The sequence below is a fragment of the Hemitrygon akajei genome, chromosome 6 (genome assembly GCF_048418815.1).
Source record: "Hemitrygon akajei chromosome 6, sHemAka1.3, whole genome shotgun sequence".
In the NCBI taxonomy this organism is placed as follows: domain Eukaryota; kingdom Metazoa; phylum Chordata; class Chondrichthyes; order Myliobatiformes; family Dasyatidae; genus Hemitrygon; species Hemitrygon akajei.
In genome coordinates, this window is record NC_133129.1 from 9,582,102 (window position 1) to 9,605,514 (window position 23,413).

Genomic DNA, 23,413 nt, shown 5'->3' on the forward strand with positions numbered 1-23,413 from the left:
GTGTGATGGTCACTGGTAGATGTGTGATGGTCAGTGGTAGATATGTGGGTGTCAGTGGTAGATGTGTGATGGTCAGTGGTAGATGTGTGATGGTCAGTGGTAGATGTGTGACAGTGGTCAGATGTGTGACGGTCAGTGGTAGATGTGTGATGGTCAGTGGTAGATGTGTGATAGTGGTAGATGTGTGACGGTCAGTGGTAGATGTGTGACGGTCAGTGGTAGATGTGTGGGTATCAGTGGTAGATGTGTGATAGTCAGTGGTAGATGTGTGATGGTCAGTGGTAGATGTGTGGGTGTCAGTGGTAGATATGTGGGTGTCAGTGGTAGATGTGTGATGGTCAGTGGTAGATGTGTGATAGTCAGTGGTAGATGTGTGATAGTCAGTGGTAGATGTGTGGGTGTCAGTGGTAGATGTGTGATGGTCAGTGGTAGATGTGTGATAGTCAGTGGTAGATGTGTGGGTGTCAGTGGTAGATGTGTGGGTGTCAGTGGTAGATGTGTGATGGTCAGTGGTAGATGTTTGACGGTCAGTGGTAGATGTGTGATGGTCAGTGGTAGATGTGTGGGTGTCAGTGGTCAGATGTGTGATAGTCAGTGGTAGATGTGTGGGTGTCAGTGGTAGATGTGTGATGGTCAGTGGTAGATGTGTGATAGTCAGTGGTAGATGTGTGGGTGTCAGTGGTAGATGTGTGATGGTCAGTGGTAGATGTGTGATGGTCAGTGGTAGATGTGTGGGTGTCAGTGGTAGATGTGTGATGGTCAGTGGTAGATGTGTGGGTGTCAGTGGTAGATGTGTGGGTGTCACTGGTAGATGTGTGATAGTCAGTGGTAGATGTGTGATGGTGGTCAGATGTGTGATAGTCAGTGGTAGATGTGTGATGGTCAGTGGTAGATGTGTGATGGTCAGTGGTAGATGTGTGACAGTGGTCAGATGTGTGATAGTCAGTGGTAGATGTGTGACAGTGGTCAGATGTGTGATAGTCAGTGGTAGATGTGTGATAGTCAGTGGTAGATGTGTGACAGTGGTCAGATGTGTGATAGTCAGTGGTAGATGTGTGTTGGTGGTCAGATGTGTGATAGTCAGTGGTAGATGTGTGACAGTGGTCAGATGTGTGATAGTCAGTGGTAGATGTGTGATAGTCAGTGGTAGATGTGTGATGGTGGTAGATGTGTGATAGTCAATGGTAGATGTGTGATGGTAGATGTGTGATAGTCAGTGGTAGATGTGTGACAGTGGTCAGATGTGTGATAGTCAGTGGTAGATGTGTGATAGTCAGTGGTAGATGTGTGATGGTGGTCAGATGTGTGATAGTCAGTGGTAGATGTGTGACGGTGGTAGATGTGTGATAGTCAGTGGTAGATGTGTGGGTGTCAGTGGTAGATGTGTGATGGTCAGTGGTAGATGTGTGATAGTCAGTGGTAGATGTGTGATAGTCAGTGGTAGATGTGTGATGGTGGTAGATGTGTGATGGTCAGTGGTAGATGTGTGATAGTCAGTGGTAGATGTGTGACGGTGGTAGATGTGTGATGGTCAGTGGTAGATGTGTGATAGTCAGTGGTAGATGTGTGATGGTCAGTGGTAGATGTGTGACGGTGGTAGATGTGTGATAGTCAGTGGTAGATGTGTGATGGTCAGTGGTAGATGTGTGATAGTCAGTGGTAGATGTGTGACGGTCAGTGGTAGATGTGTGTGTGTCAGTGGTAGATGTGTGGGTGTCAGTGGTAGATGTGTGATAGTCAGTGGTAGATGTGTGGGTGTCAGTGGTAGATGTGTGATGGTCAGTGGTAGATGTGTGGGTGTCAGTGGTAGATGTGTGGGTGTCAGTGGTAGATGTGTGATAGTCAGTGGTAGATGTGTGATAGTCAGTGGTAGATGTGTGGGTGTCAGTGGTAGATGTGTGATAGTCAGTGGTAGATGTGTGATGGTCAGTGGTAGATGTGTGATAGTCAGTGGTAGATGTGTGATAGTCAGTGGTAGATGTGTGGGTGTCAGTGGTAGATGTGTGATAGTCAGTGGTAGATGTGTGTGTGTCAGTGGTAGATGTGTGATAGTCAGTGGTAGATGTGTGATGGTCAGTGGTAGATGTGTGACGGTCACTGGTAGATGTGTGATGGTCAGTGGTAGATGTGTGATAGTCAGTGGTAGATGTGTGATGGTCAGTGGTAGATGTGTGATAGTCAGTGGTAGATGTGTGGGTGTCAGTGGTAGATGTGTGGGTGTCAGTGGTAGATGTGTGACGGTCAGTGGTAGATGTGTGATGGTCAGTGGTAGATGTGTGGGTGTCAGTGGTCAGATGTGTGATAGTCAGTGGTAGATGTGTGGGTGTCAGTGGTAGATGTGTGATGGTCAGTGGTAGATGTGTGACGGTCAGTGGTAGATGTGTGATGGTCAGTGGTAGATGTGTGATGGTCACTGGTAGATGTGTGATGGTCACTGGTAGAAGTGTGATAGTCAGTGGTAGATGTGTGATGGTCAGTGGTAGATGTGTGATGGTCACTGGTAGAAGTGTGATAGTCAGTGGTAGATGTGTGATGGTCAGTGGTAGATGTGTGGGTGTCAGTGGTAGATGTGTGATAGTCAGTGGTAGATGTGTGACGGTCAGTGGTAGATGTGTGATGGTCACTGGTAGAAGTGTGATGGTCACTGGTAGAAGTGTGATAGTCAGTGGTAGATGTGTGATGGTCAGTGGTAGATGTGTGGGTGTCAGTGGTAGATGTGTGATAGTCAGTGGTAGATGTGTGACGGTCAGTGGTAGATGTGTGATGGTCACTGGTAGAAGTGTGATAGTCAGTGGTAGATGTGTGATGGTCAGTGGTAGATGTGTGGGTGTCAGTGGTAGATGTGTGATAGTCAGTGGTAGATGTGTGACGGTCAGTGGTAGATGTGTGGGTGTCAGTGGTAGATGTGTGATGGTCAGTGGTAGATGTGTGATGGTCACTGGTAGATGTGTGATGGTCACTGGTAGAAGTGTGATAGTCAGTGGTAGATGTGTGATGGTCAGTGGTAGATGTGTGATGGTCACTGGTAGAAGTGTGATAGTCAGTGGTAGATGTGTGATAGTCAGTGGTAGATGTGTGATGGTCACTGGTAGATGTGTGATGGTCACTGGTAGAAGTGTGATAGTCAGTGGTAGATGAGTGACAGTGGTCAGATGTGTGATAGTCAGTGGTAGATGTGTGATGGTGGTCAGATGTGTGATAGTCAGTGGTAGATGTGTGACGGTCAGTGGTAGATGTGTGATAGTCAGTGGTAGATGTGTGGGTGTCAGTGGTAGATGTGTGATAGTCAGTGGTAGATGTGTGATAGTCAGTGGTAGATGTGTGATAGTCAGTGGTAGATGTGTGATGGTGGTCAGATGTGTGGGTGTCAGTGGTAGATGTGTGATGGTGGTCAGATGTGTGATAGTCAGTGGTAGATGTGTGGGTGTCAGTGGTCAGATGTGTGATGGTCAGTGGTAGATGTGTGGGTGTCAGTGGTAGATGTGTGATGGTCACTGGTAGATGTGTGATGGTCAGTGGTAGATATGTGGGTGTCAGTGGTAGATGTGTGATGGTCAGTGGTAGATGTGTGATGGTCAGTGGTAGATGTGTGACAGTGGTAGATGTGTGACGGTCAGTGGTAGATGTGTGGGTGTCGGTGGTAGATGTGTGATAGTCAGTGGTAGATGTGTGATGGTCAGTGGTAGATGTGTGGGTGTCAGTGGTAGATGTGTGATGGTCAGTGGTAGATGTGTGATGGTCAGTGGTAGATGTGTGATAGTCAGTGGTAGATGTGTGATGGTGGTCAGATGTGTGATAGTCAGTGGTAGATGTGTGGGTGTCAGTGGTCAGATGTGTGATGGTCAGTGGTAGATGTGTGGGTGTCAGTGGTAGATGTGTGATGGTCACTGGTAGATGTGTGATGGTCAGTGGTAGATATGTGGGTGTCAGTGGTAGATGTGTGACGGTCAGTGGTAGATGTGTGATGGTCAGTGGTAGATGTGTGACAGTGGTCAGATGTGTGACGGTCAGTGGTAGATGTGTGATGGTCAGTGGTAGATGTGTGATAGTCAGTGGTAGATGTGTGATAGTCAGTGGTAGATGTGTGATAGTCAGTGGTAGATGTGTGATAGTCAGTGGTAGATGTGTGACAGTGGTCAGATGTGTGACGGTCAGTGGTAGATGTGTGATGGTCAGTGGTAGATGTGTGATAGTCAGTGGTAGATGTGTGATAGTCAGTGGTAGATGTGTGGGTGTCAGTGGTAGATGTGTGACGGTCAGTGGTAGATGTGTGATGGTCAGTGGTAGATGTGTGACAGTGGTCAGATGTGTGACGGTCAGTGGTAGATGTGTGATGGTCAGTGGTAGATGTGTGATGGTCAGTGGTAGATGTGTGATAGTCAGTGGTAGATGTGTGGGTGTCAGTGGTAGATGTGTGATGGTCAGTGGTAGATGTGTGACGGTGGTAGATGTGTGACAGTCAGTGGTAGATGTGTGACGGTCAGTGGTAGATGTGTGATAGTCAGTGGTAGATGTGTGGGTGTCAGTGGTAGATGTGTGATGGTCAGTGGTAGATGTGTGATAGTCAGTGGTAGATGTGTGATGGTCAGTGGTAGATGTGTGATAGTCAGTGGTAGATGTGTGGGTGTCAGTGGTAGATGTGTGATGTTCAGTGGTAGATGTGTGATAGTCAGTGGTAGATGTGTGATGGTCAGTGGTAGATGTGTGATGGTGGTCAGATGTGTGATAGTCAGTGGTAGATGTGTGGGTGTCAGTGGAAGATGTGTGATGGTCAGTGGTAGATGTGTGACGGTCACTGGTAGATGTGTGATAGTCAGTGGTAGATGTGTGATAGTCAGTGGTAGATGTGTGATGGTGGTCAGATGTGTGATAGTCAGTGGTAGATGTGTGGGTGTCAGTGGTAGATGTGTGATAGTCAGTGGTAGATGTGTGATGGTCAGTGGTAGATGTGTGATAGTCAGTGGTAGATGTGTGGGTGTCAGTGGTAGATGTGTGATGGTCAGTGGTAGATGTGTGGGTGTCAGTGGTCAGATGTGTGATAGTTAGTGGTAGATGTGTGGGTGTCGGTGGTAGATGTGTGATAGTCAGTGGTAGATGTGTGACGGTCAGTGGTAGATGTGTGATGGTCAGTGGTAGATGTGTGATAGTCAGTGGTAGATGTGTGATAGTCAGTGGTAGATGTGTGATAGTCAGTGGTAGATGTGTGATGGTCAGTGGTAGATGTGTGATGGTCAGTGGTAGATGTGTGACGGTCAGTGGTAGATGTGTGGGTGTCAGTGGTAGATGTGTGGGTGTCAGTGGTAGATGTGTGATGGTCAGTGGTAGATGTGTGATGGTCAGTGGTAGATGTGTGACGGTCAGTGGTAGATGTGTGGGTGTCAGTGGTAGATGTGTGATGGTCAGTGGTAGATGTGTGATGGTCAGTGGTAGATGTGTGATGGTCAGTGGTAGATGTGTGGGTGTCAGTGGTAGATGTGTGACGGTCAGTGGTAGATGTGTGATGGTCAGTGGTAGATGTGTGACGGTCAGTGGTAGATGTGTGATAGTCAGTGGTAGATGTGTGATGGTCAGTGGTAGATGTGTGATAGTCAGTGGTAGATGTGTGATAGTCAGTGGTAGATGTGTGATGGTCAGTGGTAGATGTGTGGGTGTCAGTGGTAGATGTGTGACGGTCAGTGGTAGATGTGTGATGGTCAGTGGTAGATGTGTGACGGTCAGTGGTAGATGTGTGATGGTCAGTGGTAGATGTGTGGGTGTCGGTGGTAGATGTGTGATAGTCAGTGGTAGATGTGTGACGGTCAGTGGTAGATGTGTGATGGTCAATGGTAGATGTGTGGGTGTCAGTGGTAGATGTGTGATAGTCAGTGGTAGATGTGTGATGGTCAGTGGTAGATGTGTGGGTGTCGGTGGTAGATGTGTGATAGTCAGTGGTAGATGTGTGACGGTCAGTGGTAGATGTGTGATGGTCAATGGTAGATGTGTGGGTGTCAGTGGTAGATGTGTGATAGTCAGTGGTAGATGTGTGGGTGTCAGTGGTAGATGTGTGGGTGTCAGTGGTAGATGTGTGATAGTCAGTGGTAGATGTGTGATAGTCAGTGGTAGATGTGTGACGGTGGTAGATGTGTGATAGTCAGTGGTAGATGTGTGATGGTCAGTGGTAGATGTGTGGGTGTCAGTGGTAGATGTGTGACGGTCAGTGGTAGATGTGTGATGGTCAGTGGTAGATGTGTGACGGTCAGTGGTAGATGTGTGATGGTCAGTGGTAGATGTGTGGGTGTCGGTGGTAGATGTGTGATAGTCAGTGGTAGATGTGTGACGGTCAGTGGTAGATGTGTGATGGTCAATGGTAGATGTGTGGGTGTCAGTGGTAGATGTGTGATAGTCAGTGGTAGATGTGTGATGGTCAGTGGTAGATGTGTGGGTGTCGGTGGTAGATGTGTGATAGTCAGTGGTAGATGTGTGACTGTCAGTGGTAGATGTGTGATGGTCAGTGGTAGATGTGTGATGGTCAGTGGTAGATGTGTGGGTGTCAGTGGTAGATGTGTGATAGTCAGTGGTAGATGTGTGACTGTCAGTGGTAGATATGTGATGGTCAGTGGTAGATGTGTGACGGTCAGTGGTAGATGTGTGATGGTCAGTGGTAGATGTGTGATAGTCAGTGGTAGATGTGTGACGGTCAGTGGTAGATGTGTGATGGTCAGTGGTAGATGTGTGGGTGTCGGTGGTAGATGTGTGATAGTCAGTGGTAGATGTGTGATGGTCAGTGGTAGATGTGTGACGGTCACTGGTAGATGTGTGATGGTCAGTGGTAGATGTGTGATAGTCAGTGGTAGATGTGTGGGTGTCAGTGGTAGATGTGTGATAGTCAGTGGTAGATGTGTGATGGTCAGTGGTAGATGTGTGACGGTCACTGGTAGATGTGTGATGGTCAGTGGTAGATGTGTGATGGTCAGTGGTAGATGTGTGACGGTCACTGGTAGATGTGTGATGGTCAGTGGTAGATGTGTGATAGTCAGTGGTAGATGTGTGGGTGTCAGTGGTAGATATGTGGGTGTCAGTGGTAGATGTGTGATAGTCAGTGGTAGATGTGTGATGGTCAGTGGTAGATGTGTGACGGTCAGTGGTAGATGTGTGATGGTCACTGGTAGATGTGTGATAGTCAGTGGTAGATGTGTGATGGTCAGTGGTAGATGTGTGACGGTCACTGGTAGATGTGTGATGGTCAGTGGTAGATGTGTGATAGTCAGTGGTAGATGTGTGGGTGTCAGTGGTAGATGTGTGATAGTCAGTGGTAGATGTGTGATGGTCAGTGGTAGATGTGTGATGGTCAGTGGTAGATGTGTGACGGTGGTCAGATGTGTGATGGTCAGTGGTAGATGTGTGATGGTCAGTGGTAGATGTGTGACGGTGGTCAGATGTGTGATGGTCAGTGGTAGATGTGTGATGGTCAGTGGTAGATGTGTGGCGGTTAGTGGCTGGACGTGCTGTGTTGTACGTGTTGGTCAGTGGTTGGATGTGTTGTGTGGTGGGTGTGTTTTAGACAGCTGCTAGTCAGTGATTAGCTGTAGTGTGTGTTGGGGGTTGGAGTGGCTGTGTATCTGAACACCATCAGAATCTACTCAGGATTTTGTGCCTCTTTCTCTTCACAGTGTATCCATTTCCTCCCTCTCCAATGGACAGAGAAAGCCAAACCCCAACAGCTCAGGCAGCAGTAGCAGTGCGTTGAAAGATGGGGAGTTGATTGGCGGCCAAGAGCTGAAACAATTACAGTACGTCTTACGGGCTCCGGAGATCAAACTCGGCACTAACTGGTTCTTCAATAATGCCTGGAGCTCTTTAGATAGGAGTGCGCTGGGCCTTTTACTGAATACAGTCTGAAATAGGGAGTGGTTCTCTCCAGGATGCTATTTGTGTCGATGGAACCCCAGGCGTGTGTGATGCGACGGTGTAGAGGGAGCTCCACTCTGTGTCCGATGCTGGGAGTGTGTGATAGGACAGTGTAGAGGGAGCGCCATTCTGTGTCAGATGCCGGGAGTGTGTGATGGGACAGAGTATTGACTAGCTCTCTGCCTCCACCGATGCTGCTCAATCCACTGAGATCCTCCAAGAGTAATATTAAATGTAACATCCCATCTCCTGTACTCAGTATTTATCAAGGCCAATATGCCAAAAGCTTTCTTTACGATCCTATTTACCTGTGAAGCCACTTTCAACAAGTTATGGACCTGTATTCCTAGATTCCTTTCTACTACCACACTCCTTGGTGCTCTACTGTTCACTGTGTAAGACCTACCCTGGTTGGACCTACTAAGGTACAGCACCTCACACTTGGCTGCATTGAATTCCATCTGCCATTTTTCAGTCCACTTTTTAGCTGATCCAGATCCCTCTGCAAGCCATGATAGCTTCCTCACTGTCACCTACACCCCCAGTCTTGGTGTCATTCGCAAATTGGTTGATCCAGTTAATTACACTATTATCCAGATCATTGATATAGCTGAAAAACAACAAAGGACCCAGCACAGATCCCTGTGGCACTCCACTAGTCACAGCCTCCAGTCAGAGAGGCAACCATCTACTATCACTCTCTGGCTTCTTCCACAAAGCCAATGTCCAATCCAGTTTACTATCTCATCTTGAATGCCAAGTGACTGAACCTTCTTGACCATCCTCCCATGGGGTTATTGTCATATCCCTTGTAAAAGTCCATGTAGATAGCATTCATACCACGCATGAAGCCATGCTGACTGTCCTTAATCAGTCCATGTCTTTCCTTTCTTTTCCAATGTTTTTATTAATTTACATATAAGAATACAGAGTACAGGAAAAAAAATATATCAATCCATTATACTAAATCGCATATAAAGACCCTATATTCATACAGGTTAATTAATTCATAGCATTGAAATATAGTAATTTTATTATATAAAATTAATCTAACCCACTACTAAGACCGAAGCTGATTAGTAAAGAAAGAAAAGGAAAAAAAAATATTAGTCATCATCTGTGCTTTAACAGGCAAATCAAAGGTTTTGAAAATAATTCAGGAAAGGTCCCCACAATGTTTGAAAGTCTTGACAAGATTCAGAGATTGAACATCGAAGCTTCTCTAAATTTAAACATGACATCACATCCCATAACCATTGGGCATGAATAGGAGGGGCCGCATCTTTCCAGTTAAGCAAGAGCGTCCTTCTGGTCATGAGAGAAATAAAAGCCAAAATGTGCAAGTCAGATGACTCCAAATGAATATCCTTTCCACCAGCAATACCAAATAAAGTGGTCAAAGGATTAGGCTTAAAGTTTCGAGAAAGTTTGAAATACTTCTTTCCAATATTTTCCAAGACTTGGACATGTCCAAAACATATGAATGAGTGAAGCTTCTCCATTATTACATTTATCACAATACGGAGAAATATCTAAATAAAATCAAGACAACTTATCCTTGGTCATATGGGCCCTTGGACCACTTTAAGTTGTAGGAGAGAGTGGCGGGCACATAACGATGAAGTGTTAACCAATTTTAAAATTTGATTCCAAGTTTCCTCAGAAATTAAGGTCTGTAAATTTTGTTCCCAAAGGTTTATTCCCAACAGCATATTATAAATATTAGATATAGATCCATTATAAAAAGGGTTCAAATTAAAAATTACATCAAGTAGATTCTTATCAGAACTTTTAGGAAATGTACTTATTTGAGACCGTAAAAGATCTCTTATTTGTAGGTATCGAAAAAAATGAGTTTTGGGTAAACTATATTTAGTTGACAGTTGTTCAAACGTAAAGACAGTTCCCTCTACAAACAAGTCCTGAAAGCATTAATACCTAATCTATCCCATTCTTTAAAAGCCACATCAATCACAGAGGGTTTTAAAAAATAATTAGAAAAAATGGGACTCGAAAGAGAAAATCTCAATAAGCCAAAGTATTTTCGGAATTGTATCCAAATCCTCATAGTGTGGTTAACTACCAGATTATCAGTTAACTTACTCAGAGACAAAGGGAGTTAGGATCCAAGAAGAGAAATAATAGAAAATTTATCAACAGAGTTAGCTTCTAAAAAAACCCACATTGGGCAATCCTCACGATTTATGTAATATCACCAGAGTGTAAAAGATTTCTTATTTTAACTGCCCAATAATAAAATCTAAAGTTTGGTAAGGCTAATCCTCCATTCTTTTGACCTTTCTGAAGATGAATTTTATTCAATCTGGAATGCTTATTCATCCATATATAGGAAGATATAATAGAGTCAAGAGAATAAAAAAAAAATTTAAGAATAAAAACCAGCAATGCCTGAAAAAAGATATATAAATTTAGGTAATATATTCATTTTGATAGAGTTAATTCGACCAATCAGCGATAACGAAAGAGGCGACCAATTTAATAGTATCCTTTTTACGTGATTCAATAGGGTAAGAAAATTTTCTTTAAGTAGTCCATGTCTTTCCAAATATTTATATATCTGGTCCCTTAGAATACCTTCCAATAGCTTTCCCCCAGCTGAAGTCAGACTCACCGGCTTATAATTTCCTGATTTATTTTTAGAGTGTTTTTTAAACAGTGGAACGACATTGGCTATCCACCAATCCTCTGGTACCTCTCCTATCACTGAGGATGTTTTAAATATCTCTGCTGGGGCCCTGGCAATTTCTGCACTCGCCTGCCTACAGATCCGAGGGAATACTTTGTCAGGACCTGGGATTGTCCACTCTGATTTGCTCCAGGGTAGCAAACATCTCCTCCTCTGTAGTCTCTATGGGATCCATGAAGCTGGTGCTGCTTTGCCTCACTTCAAAAGACTCTGTGTGTCTGTCTCCTGAGTAAACAGATGCAAAAAAGAAAATTATTTTAAGATTTCCCCCATCTGTTTTGGCTCCACCTGTGGATTACCATTCTGATCTTCCAGAGGACCAATTTTGTCCTTGCAATCATTTTGCTCTTAATTTACCTGTAGAATCCCTTAAGATTCTACTTCACCCTGTCAGCTAAGGCAACTTCATGCCTTCTTTTAGCCTTCCTGATTTTTTTTTCTTAAGTTTTCTCTGACATTCCTTATACTCCATTAGCACCTCATTTGTTCCTACCTGCCTCTTCCTGCTATGACGACCTTTTTTCTCTTAAACAGAGCCTCAATATAGGTTTTTTTCTCCATTTGTTATCTTTACCTTTTATTCTGACAGGTATATATAACCTCTGTACTCTCAAAATATCACTTTTGAAGGTCTCCCCCTTACCAAGGATATTTTTGCCAGGAAACAGCCTGTTCCAATCCACACTTGCCAAATCATTTCTGACAGTGTCAAAATTCTCCTTTCTCCAATTCGGAATCTCAACCCAGGACCAGACCTATCTTTTTCCATATTTACGTTGAAACTAATGGCATTGTGAGCACCAGATGCAAAGTGTTCCCCTATACAAAATTCTGTCATCTGCCCTGTCTCATTCCCTATTAGCAGATCCAGTATGACATGCTCTCTTGTTGGGACTTCTACTTACTGATCGAGGAAACTTTCCTGAATACACTTAACAATCTCTATTCCATTTAGTCCTTTCACAGTATGGGAGTCCTAGTCAATACATGGAAAGTAAAAATCACTGACAATGACGCACCTTATGTTTCTTGCAACAGCCTGTGAACCCTACAAATTTATTCCTCTAAATCCCTCGGACTGTTGGGTGATCTGTAATACGTCCCCATTAATGAGGTCATACCTTTCTTATTCCTCAGTTCCACCCATAGCACCTCACTAGATGAGTTCTCCAGTCTGTCCTGACGGAACACTGCCGTGACATTTTCCCTGACTTATATCACCACCCCTCCTGCTCATTCACGACTAAAACAAGGGTACCTCAGAATATTGAGCTGCCAGTCCTGCCCCCCCCCCCACAGCCAAGTCTCATTAATTGTTACAATATCATAATTCCAGGTGTTGATTCATGCCCTGAGTTCATCTGCCTTTCCTACAATACTTCTTGCATTGAAATACACTCACCTCAGGACACTAGTCTCATCATGCTCGATCTTTTGATTTCTGACTTTATCTGAAATCTGGCTCCACAACCTCTCCACTAACTGTTCAAGCACTCTGGTTCCCATCCCCCTGCAACTCTTTAAACCACTGCCACCCCCCGCCCCATGCAGCACTAACAAATCTTCCCACCAGGATATTAGTCTCCACAGCATGGTTTTATCAAAGACAGGTAGTGCCTTACGAGCCTGATTGAATTTTTTGAGGTTGTGACTGAACACATTGATGAAGGTAGAGCCATAGATGTACTGTAGTGGAATTAAGCAAGGCATTTGATGAGGTACCCCATGCAAGGCTTATTAAGAAAGTAAGGAGACATGGGATCCAAGGGGATATTGCTTTGTGGATCCAGAATGGGTCATATTCTGCATGGAGGCCGGTGACCAGTGGTGTGCCTCAGGGATCTGTTTGGGACCCCTACTCTTTGTGACTTTTATAAATGACCTAGAGAGGAAGTGGAGGGATGGGTTAGTAAATTTGCTGATGACACTAAGGTTGGAGGTGTTGTGGATAGTATGGAGGGCTGTCAGAGGTTACAGCGGGACATTGATAGGATGCAAAACTGGGCTGAGAAGTGGCAGATGGAGTTCAACCCAGATAAGTGTGAGGTGGTTCATTTTGGTAGGTCAAATATGATGGCAGAATATAGCATTAATGGCAAGTCTCTTGGCAGTGTGGAGGATCAGAGGGATCTTGGGGTCTGAGTCCATGGGACACTCAAAGCTACTACGCAGGTTTACTGTATGGATAAGAAGGCATATGGTGCATGGGTCTTCATCAATCGTGGGATTGAGTTTAAGAGCGGAGAGGTAATGTTGCAGCTATATAGGACCCTGGTCAGACCCCACTTGGAGTACTGTGCTCAGTTCTGATCGCCTCACTACAGGAAGGATGTGGAAGCCATAGAAAGGGTGCAGAGGAGATTTACAATGATGTTGCCTGGATTGGGGAGCATACCTTATGAGAATAGGTTGAGTGAACTCGGCCTTTTCTCCTCGGAGCGACGGAGGATGAGAGGCATTGATTGTGTGGATAGTCAAAGGCTTTTTCCCAGGGCTGAAATGGCTAGTATGAGAGGACACAGGTTTAAGGTGCTAAGGAGTAGGTACAGAGGAGATGTCAGGGGTAAGTTTTTTATGCAGAGAGTGGTGAGTGCGTGGAATGGGCTGCCAGCAACGATGGTGGAGGTGGAAACGATAGGGTTTTTTAAGAAACTCCTGGATGGATACATGGAGCTTAGAAAAATAGAGGGCTATAGGTAAGGCTAGGTAGTTCTAAGGTAAGGACATGTTCAGCACAGCTTTGTAGGCCGAAGGGCCTGTATTGTGCTGTAGGTTTTCTATGTTTCTATGATCCTCATTCCTCTATGTCATGAACCACAACCACTGGCTGCTCCCCCTCCCACTTAAGAATGCTGACGACTTGATCTGAGATTTCCCTGACACTGGTACCCAGTATCAAGTGTCAGGAGGCAACATACACAGGACTTTGTGATATGGTGCAACTCAAACTACCTGCGTCTCAATATCACCAAGACCAAGGAGATGGTGGTGGACTTTAGGAGATCTAGGCCTCATATGGAGCCAGTGATCATTAATGGAGAATGTGTGGAGCAGGTTAAGACCTACAAGTATCTGGGAGTACAGTTAGACGAGAAGCTAGACTGGACTGCCAACACAGATGCCTTGTGCAGGAAGGCACAGAGTCGACTGTACTTCCTAAGAAGGTTGGCGTCATTCAATGTCTGTAGTGAGATGCTGAAGATGTTCTATAGGTCAGTTGTGGAGAGCGCCCTCTTCTTTGTGGTGGCGTGTTGGGGAGGAAGCATTAAGAAGAGGGACGCCTCACGTCTTAATAAGCTGGTAAGGAAGGCGGGCTCTGTCGAGGGCAAAGTACTGGAGAGTTTAACATCGGTAGCTGAGCGAAGGGCGCTGAGTAGGCTACGGTCAATTATGGATAACTCTGAACATCCTCTACATAGCACCATCCAGAGACAGAGAAGCAGTTTCAGCGACAGGTTACTATCGATGCAATGCTCCTCAGACAGGATGAAGAGGTCAATACTCCCCAATGCCATTAGGCTTTACAATTCAACCGCCAGGACTTAAGAACTTTTTAAAAGCTATTATTAATGCTTTTTGAGATAGTGATTTAGATGCATATCATATTTTTTACTGAGTTAAGTATTGTATGTAATTAGTTTTGCTACAACAAGTGTATGGGACATTGGAAAAAAGTTGAATTTCCCCATGGGGATGAATAAAGTATCTATCTATCTATCTATCTATCTATCTACCTTATTCCCTGAACTCACTTTGCAGATCTTCATTCCTCTACATCATTGGTACCTACATGGACCACAACCACTGGCTGCTCCCCCTCCCACTTAAGAATGCTGACGACTTGATCTGAGATTTCCCTGACACTGGTACCCAGTATCAAGTGTCAGGAGGCAACATACCATCCGGGAATCTTGTTCTCGTTCACAGAACCTCCTTTCTGTTCCCCTAACAAATTCCCTATCACCACAGCTCACTTCTTCTCCCCTCTTCCGTTCTGACTCACAAAGCCGGACTCAGTACCAGAGATCTGACCACTGTGACTATCCCTCTGCAAAGTCATCCCCCACCCCCCCCCCAAGAGTATCTAAAGGGTTGTACACCTGTTATTGAGGGGGATGGCCACAGAGGTACTCTGCACTGGTTGCTTTATCCCTTTCCCCTTCCTGACCGTCACCCAGTTTCCTGTATCCTGCACCTTGGGTGTAACTACCTCTCTATACCCTATCTATCACCCCTTCAGCCTCCCAAATGATCCAGAGTTCATCCATTTCCAACTCCAACTCTTAACATGGATTGTTCGAAGCAGAACCTGGAGATGCACTTCTTGCAGGTGAAGATGCCAGGGACACTGGAGGTCTCCCTGCCTTCCCACATCCCACAAGAGGAGTATTCTACTATCCTGCCTGGCATCTTTATATTTGCTCAGTTAGAACAGTAAAGAAAGAAAAACAATAAACTGTGGGGGGGAAATCTACCGGCAGCTCTTTGCTTTCTGTCACTTAAGCCAGTCCTTGTTGAAGACTCGAGGAGCTAAAGCCTCAAAATCCCCAGACTATCTGTCCACTCCACGAATTGCCACTTGGACAATGGCCACTCAAAACACAAACGCAATCGGTGAAAATGAGTCAGTCACGTCTTCTCATGCTTCTGATGCCCAACTGGCCTCCATAATCTCTGCAGCCACCTCTTCCAGAACCCTGTGGTGTACACCATCTGGTCCAGGTGACTTATCTACCTTCAGACCTTTCAGTTTCACAAACTCCTTCTTCCTAGTAATGGCAACTTCATACACTTCTGCCCCCCGACACTCTCAAACTTCCGGCAGACTGCTACTGCCTTCCACAGAAAAAACAGATGCAAAATCTTGCCAAGTATGTTTTTGCCAGAAAACAGCCAGTTCCAATTCACACTTGCTAAATAATTTCTGATCATTTGAGATGTGGAGAAATTACTTTAGTCAGAGGGTGGTAAATCTGTGGAATTTGTTGCCACAAGCAACTGTGGAGGCCAAGTCATTGGGTGTATTTAAGGCAGAGATAGATAGGTTCTTGTTTAGCCAGGGCATCAAAGGGGAGTGGGGATGACTAGAAGAATTGGATCAGCCCGTGATTGAATGCAGAGTAGATTCAATGGGCCAAATGGCCTACTTCTGCTCCTATATTTTATGGTCTTATGATACTGCCAAAATTGGCCTTTCTCCAATTCAGAATCTCAACCCAGGACTAGAACTATCTTTTTGCATATTTCCTTTGAAACTAACGGCATTGTGATCATTAGATGCAAAGTGTTTCCCTACACAAGCATCTGTCACCTGCCCTGTCTCATTCCCGAATAGCAGATCAAATATTGCACACTCTTTTGTTGGGACTTCTTTGTACTGTTGAAGGAAACTTCCCTAAACACATTTGACAAACTCGATCCCAGTTTGGGTGTCCCAGTCAATATGTGGAAAGTTAAAATTACCTACTATGACAACCTTGTGTTTCTTGCAACAGTTTGCGATGTCTCTACAAAATTGTTCCTCTATATCCCTCATCTATTGGGAGGTCTGTAATATAGCCTCATTAACATGATTGGAGGTTTTTTTATTTCTCAAATCCACCCATAAAGCCTCACTGGACAAGTTATGCCAGAGCACCACAGTGACATTTTTCCTGATACCACCCCTCCTTTAATCCTTCCCGACATATGAAAAAAACAATGGAGCCCTGGAATATTGTGTTGCCAGTCCTACCCCTCCTGCAACCAAGTCTTACTAATAGCTACAATAACATTATTCCAGGTGTACATCCCTGCCCTTAGCTCATCTGCCTTTCCTGTGATCATTTTAAATACAAGCATCACAGGATATTAGTTGCACCATGCTCAATCTTCTGATTTCTGACTTTGTCGGAAGACATACCAACATCTGTTCTCTCATTCTGGTTCCCATCTCCCTGCAACTTTACTTTAAACCCCACCAGCTAATGCTCCACAGTACCTGCCTATCCAAGGGACATGGATAGGAGAGTTTAAGGGAAATGAGACTGGCTCAGATTGCCACCTTGATCAGGATGGAGAAGTTGAGCCAAATGGCCATTTTCTGTACTGATAACTCTGTTTCTATTACATCATATGCCCCTCATCTGTTTCCTCCTATCATATATCAAGGTGAGAGAAGAAGATGTGCAAGGTATGTTTCTTTACACAGAGTGGTGAGTGCCTGGGCTGGTGGTGGGAGCATATGCAGGGATATGGGTCATGTGCAGAGTCTAATTCAGTGTGTTGTTTGGCACAGACAGAGTGACCTAAGTGAACCGAATATAGAGATATGGATCCTGTGCAGAGTCTAATTCAGTGTAGTGTCTGGCACAGACAGAGTGACCTAAGTGAACTGAATATAGAGATATGGATCCTGTGCAGAGTCTAATTCAGTGTAGTGTCTGGCACAGACAGAGTGACCTAAGTGAACTGAATATAGAGATATGGATCCTGTGCAGAGTCTAATTCAGTGTAGTGTCTGGCACAGACACTGCCAACTCAGTGGCCTGTTCCAGTACTGTATTGTTTATGTTTTATTCAAAGACCATGCATCCACTGGTCAACAGGGAAGGCACCCAGTCCTCATTGGATAAATCTGCCTTGTGGTTGGTATATGTTGGGCAGATGAACTGTACTGTGTGGAGTGGCAATCATTGGAAATGATTCAATGTCTGTTGCTATTGACAGTGCTCCCGATTCCTCCCAGGCTGATGGACAGGAAAAGGCAGAAACCGGCAGCCCCAGCAGCAGGGGCAAGGAGGAGCAGGAAGGGGAATGGGAAGGCGTCCAAGAGATGAAACAATTCCGGTAAGTTGAAAGGACTGTGGAGCGCAAACTCAACCCCAGGTGAATATCCGGCAGCTGTGGTTCTGGGGGAATGAGTGAGAGAGACAGACTCTTCCCTCTCCATTATTCACGAAGCTCCAACTGGGGTATACGGGTCAAATTGTTCTCTGACACTGGTATATACAGACTTAGCACTGGTGTTGACAGCCTGTTTCATCACAGTGTTTCAGGTTCCCTGAACCTTAGTGTGTAGTCTGACCTGCTGGGCAGTTTCTACCAGCTTACCAGTACACAGAATTCAACACTATATGTTCTGGTTCGCCAAGTTTGGACAATTTAAGCACCAGGCCACAGGTGAGGGATGGGCTGGTTCAGCTCACTGTTCCATGAGTTTTACTGAACTGAGGCTGACAGGCTCCTGGACTGGCTGTAGTGATGAAAAGGACTGCAGCAGTGGTAGACGATCGCACAGAGGAATAGAGACGAGATTCTCTGGATGCGATAGAGACACCCAGATGCTACGTTGCTTCCCAGGTGCCAGGGTCAGAAATATCTCAAATCTGGTCCGAGCAGCCAGAAGTCTTGGTATATATTGGCATGAATGAAGGTGAGGAGGTCCTGAAGAGAGACTTCAAGGAGCTAGGTAGCAAAATGAAAAGTGAGAGCTGCAGGGTAGAAATCCCTGGATTGCTGCCTGTGCCATGGGCAATGAGGAGAACAATCAGATAATCTGGCAAATGAACGTGTGGATGAGGAACTGTAGCAGGGGGCAGGGGTTCAGATTCATGGATCATTGGGATCTCTTCTGGGAAAGCTATGACCTATACAAAAGGGATGAGCTGCACCTGAACCTGACTTGGAGCAATAAACTTGCAGACAGCTTTGTTAGGACTCTTTGGGAGGGTTTAAGCTAATTTGGCAGGAAGATGGGAACCAGAGTTTTAGGATGGGATAGTTGGTTTACCAACAGAGGAAGTGTGCAGGAGACTGCTAGCAAGGAGAGGCAGATGATTGAGCAAAATTACAGTGAATAGGATGAGTTGCAATGTAAAAAGGGGACACAACTGAAAAGGGTGATGTATAGGGACTGAAGTTGTTATATTTGAAATGCTCACAGTATATGGAATAAGGTAGATGAACTTATAGCACAGTTACTGATTGGCATATACGACATTGTGGGCATCACTAAATCTTAGCTGAGACAAGATTATTACTGGGAGCTTAACGTCAAAGGATACACTTCATTGTATTGAAAGGACAAGCAGTAGGCACAAGAGGTGGGGTGGCTCTGGTGGTTTAAAAAACAATGAAATCAAATGTGACTCTCAGTTCGGCTAGTGGCTTAATCTAGGGGAAGACAGCCCTCGGCCCGACCGAACTTAAGAAATCTTGTTTGGGCGGATGCTGCATGATATGCTCCCCTGTTACAAATCCATACCACAAAATAACAAACAGTACACAATATGTGATTAAACGATAGACTATATGGTTAGTAAAGAAACAAAAAAAAGCAAAGGGCCCATTCTCATGAAACAGTCTAATACACAACACTGGAGCTCATGGTTCTGTCCACAGGTTCCCTGTCGACTTCCTCCAAGTGTAGCCGACCCTCGGACCCTCACTTCAAGTCCACTCTGTCCGGCGGTCTACCAACTCTCTCCATTCACACCTTCTCTTCTCATCTCTCCCTGACAAAAGACCATGAAATCCCTGCTCCTAAACCCAGAAGATAGAACAACATCTCTCTCATTGGATAGCACACATTCCAAAGCCCTGTTATCTCTAGTAATAACCCAAACGTTGCTGCTACAGAGAAACTATTATGTTGGCAGTGAAACCTTACAGTGTGTTACACTCTCCACCCCACCAAATTTACTCATGTCCTCGTGACGTTGAGATAATTCGGCAACACTTCCTGCAAAATGCAAAGCCCAATCCAGGTGTAAAAGGCAGTGACATAGCTCTCCAAAACGGCAGGGGTCACACTTTGCTCCCCTGGTGCTACGTAGGACAACCTATCCAGTGGTCTCCCACTTCTTTGAGACCTCTGATCCCCCTCACCTAATTCTTCGGGTTCAGACACTACTGGAAACACTTCCAGTCTAACTGGCGAGACCTTCCCTGTCTATCACTTATGCCGACCTACAACTTGGACCCCTCTGTCCTGTGGCCAAGCCCCTCTTCCTCCCTTGCAGGGTCCTGCTGCAACCCAGGCTGTCCACAGATAGTTCCCCCTCCCCAACCTCCACTCACCTGACTCAGCGGGAGAAGGACTGGAAGTCTCTTCCTCAGTCAATGGGGAGTTAGCAAACGGCAACATGTACCACACATCCAGATCCTCATCCTCCGAATCAGTATCCCTCTCAGAGGTGGGGGCTGACCTAACCTCTCCTGTTGCGAGCCCTACAGTCGCCCACATTTCTGCAGAGTCCTCTGACTGGGTGTAGGTTCCAATTCGGGCTCTGGGTGTACCTGCACCTCTTGCCCCAGGGGCAGCAGGTGGTTCCGATGAAGAATCTTGACAGGCCCATTCCCCTCCTCTGGTTTCACCCGAAGCACTGGTAGGTTTGGCTTCTGACTCTCCACCACATAGGTTGTGGCCGCCCAGCAGTTTGCCAACTTATGTTTCCCAGGTAGCCCCAAGTTCCTTATGAGTTTCCTGGTCTCCTGGCAGGAGATGGGAGAACCTCACCTTTTGATCATGCCTCCTGTTATTTCCTTGATTCTGCTTGGCAATTGCGACTCCAGCTATTCATAAGCCCTTTTCAGCTCTCTTCTCATATCAGACACATACTTCAGATAGGGCTTCAGTGGTAAGTCACCCTCGTCAGTCCCAAAATAAAGGTCAATGGGCAACCTGGCCTCGAGCCCAAACATCAGATAATATGGTGAGTACCCAGTAGCTTCATTTCGCGTACAATTATAACTGTGAACCAGATGCCCAATATGTTGACTCCACCTGCTCTTCTTGCTGATCTCCAGGGTCCTGAGCATGTCTAGCAAGGTCCAGTTAAACCCCTCTGGCTGGAGATCAGGTCCTCGACTTCTCGACTCCAAGCATGCCCAGTAACTCATAGATGAACCTGCTCTCCGTCCCATCCCTGGTCACTATGTAACCTCCTAGGAAGGCCATAATAAACAAAATACTTCTCCCATAACACTTTAGCCACTGTGGTCGCCCTCTGGTCCTTGGTAGGAAAAGCCTGAGCATATCCGGTGCTGTGGTCCGTGTTGACTAACACATTTGCCGTGTTACTGGCATCGGGTTCTATGGACAGGAAATCCATACACACCAGGTCCAGGGGCCCCACACTCTGCAAGTGGGACAAGGGAGCTGCCGGCATAGGCAGCGTCTTCCACCGTATGCAGCGAATGCACGACTTGCAGTATTCTTCGACCTCCGACTTCATTCGGGGCCAGTAAAACCGGTCTCTGAACACCATCTCCGATACTTCTCCGGCAGAACCAGCTGGCAACGCCAAGGTTGGTCCAGGGGTGACGTGACCCGGTATAAGATCTGGTTCCGCAACTCCAACCAATGCCATTCTCTCTGCAGTGGAGGCACCGCCACGTGTTTCATCTTCTCTGCCTGAGCTATGTCTCCCTTTTTGACCGCGGACCAAGTGATACTGATGCCCAGGTCGTCTCGCTGAGCAGCTGCCACTTCCCCAGAACTCAATCCCGGCAGCTGATTTGTCTTCAGAGCAGTCAGGTTACAGTAAACTTGGGGTATGATGTCATCAGAAGCTCCCAATTGATCCACTGCTTGATCCCTGCCAATCCTTTCTCTCTGCCTTCACGGTGATGGTGAACTGACACGTGGCCTTCTCCCCAGGGGCAGGAACGCTCTCCCACTCCTCATCCCTGCCCAGTCCCTCATGTGCCCGTTGGGTCAAAGCATCAGCATCAACGTTCCTGCTTCCCAGCCGGTACTTCAGGCTGAAATCATAGGCAGACATTGCGGCCAACCACCGATAGCCTATGGCATCCAGTTTTGCCGAACTCAGGATATAAGTTGGGTGGTTGTTGTCCGTCCTCACATCAAACTTGGCCCCGTAGAGATAGTCACTCAGCTAATCCACCACCACCCATTTCAACGCCAGAAACTCCAACTTGTGTGTGGGATAGTTTCTCTCAGAGGGCGACAAACTTTAGCTGACAAATGCAACAGGCCTCAACTCAGTGCCCTGATCCTTATTCAGGACTCCCCCAAACCCTCCCGACTGGCATCCGTGTGCAGTACATACAGCAGTTGGGGGTCTGCAAAAGCCAGCATCGACGCCTGGGTCAGCACCTCCTTCAGCGACTGAAAGCTCTCCTCATATTTTACATCCCACCTCAGTCCAAAGGGCACCGATGGGCTAAGATACTTCTCACCCACCTGTCCTTTTCTTCCCCAAGGAGGGTAACCACACAGAAGCTGATTCAATGGGTGATTTATTTTCGCAAACCCTTTCATGAATCTCTGATAGTAACCATGGAACCCGAGGAATGAGTGCAGAGTACTCACAGTTTGCAGGAAAGCTGCAAGTATCCTTCCACTCTTCAAGAAGAGAGGGAGACAGAAGAAAGGAAAATCATAGGCCAGTTAGTCTGACCTCAGTGGATGAGAAGATGGTGGAGTAAATTGGTAGATGTGGTGGATTGATAAGGATGAGGTCTCAGGGAAGTTGGAGGCACTTGAGAAAATAGGCTGAAGTCAGCATGGTTTCCCTAAGGGAAAATATGTGCACTCTTAGAAGAAGTAACAAGCAGGATGGACAAAGGAGAATCGGTGGATGCTGTTTACTTGAGTGTTCATAAGGCCTTTGACAAGCTGCCACACTTGAGCAGCAGCCAGTTGGGCATCAGAAGCATGAGAAGACGTGGCTGACTCATTTTCACCGATTGCGTTTGTGTTTTGAGTGGCCATTGTCCAAGTGGCAATTCGTGGAGTGGACAGATAGTCTGGGGATTTTGAGGCTTTAGCTCCTCGAGTCTTCAACAAGGACTGGCTTAAGTGACAGAAAGCAAAGAGCTGCCGGTAGATTTCCCCCCCACAGTTTATTGTTTTTCTTTCTTTACTGTTCTAACTGAGCAAATATAAAGATGCCAGGCAGGATAGTAGAATACTCCTCTTGTGGGATGTGGGAAGGCAGGGAGACCTCCAGTGTCCCTGGCATCTTCACCTGCAAGAAGTGCATCTCCAGGTTCTGCTTCGAACAATCCATGTTAAGAGTTGGAGTTGGAAATGGATGAACTCTGGATCATTTGGGAGGCTGAAGGGGTGATAGATAGGGTATAGAGAGGTAGTTACACCCAAGGTGCAGGATACAGGAAACTGGGTGACGGTCAGGAAGGGGAAAGGGATAAAGCAACCAGTGCAGAGTACCTCTGTGGCCATCCCCCTCAATAACAGGTGTACAACCCTTTAGATACTCTTGGGGGGGGGGGTGGGGGATGACTTTGCAGAGGGATAGTCACAGTGGTCAGATCTCTGGTACTGAGTCCGGCTTTGTGAGTCAGAACGGAAGAGGGGAGAAGAAGTGAGCTGTGGTGATAGGGAATTTGTTAGGGGAACAGAAAGGAGGTTCTGTGAACGAGAACAAGATTCCCGGATGGTATGTTGCCTCCTGACACTTGATACTGGGTACCAGTGTCAGGGAAATCTCAGATCAAGTCGTCAGCATTCTTAAGTGGGAGGGGGAGCAGCCAGTGGTTGTGGTCCATGTAGGTACCAATGATTGTAGAGGAATGAAGATCTGCAAAGTGAGTTCAGGGATAAGGTGCTAAGTTTAAAGGGCAGGACCAGCAGGGTTGTGATCTCAAGATTGCTATCTGTGCCACGTGCTAATGAGGGGCAGAAATAGGAAGAGTTTACTGTTTGATGCATGGCTAAGGAGCTTGTGGAGGAGGGATGATGTCAGATTTATGGATCATTGGACTCTCTTCCAGGAAAGAGGGACGGTTTGCACTTGAACTGGATGGAGATTAATATCCTGGTGGAAGATTTGTTAGTGCTGCATGGGGCGG

General features: G+C 46.1%; 1 protein-coding gene across 5 annotated transcripts in view; it reads left to right on the top strand.

Annotated features, from left to right (window-relative positions):
• spef2 (sperm flagellar 2) overlaps positions 1-23,413 on the top strand; it is a 685,307-nt gene that overhangs the window by 588,226 nt on the left and 73,668 nt on the right. For all 5 annotated transcript variants that reach the window (XM_073047840.1, XM_073047842.1, XM_073047843.1 and 2 more), the window contains exons 27-28: positions 7,650-7,769; positions 17,303-17,422. In XM_073047840.1, coding sequence (XP_072903941.1) covers positions 7,650-7,769; positions 17,303-17,422 — 240 coding nt within the window. The remainder of the gene's footprint in view (positions 1-7,649; positions 7,770-17,302; positions 17,423-23,413) is intronic.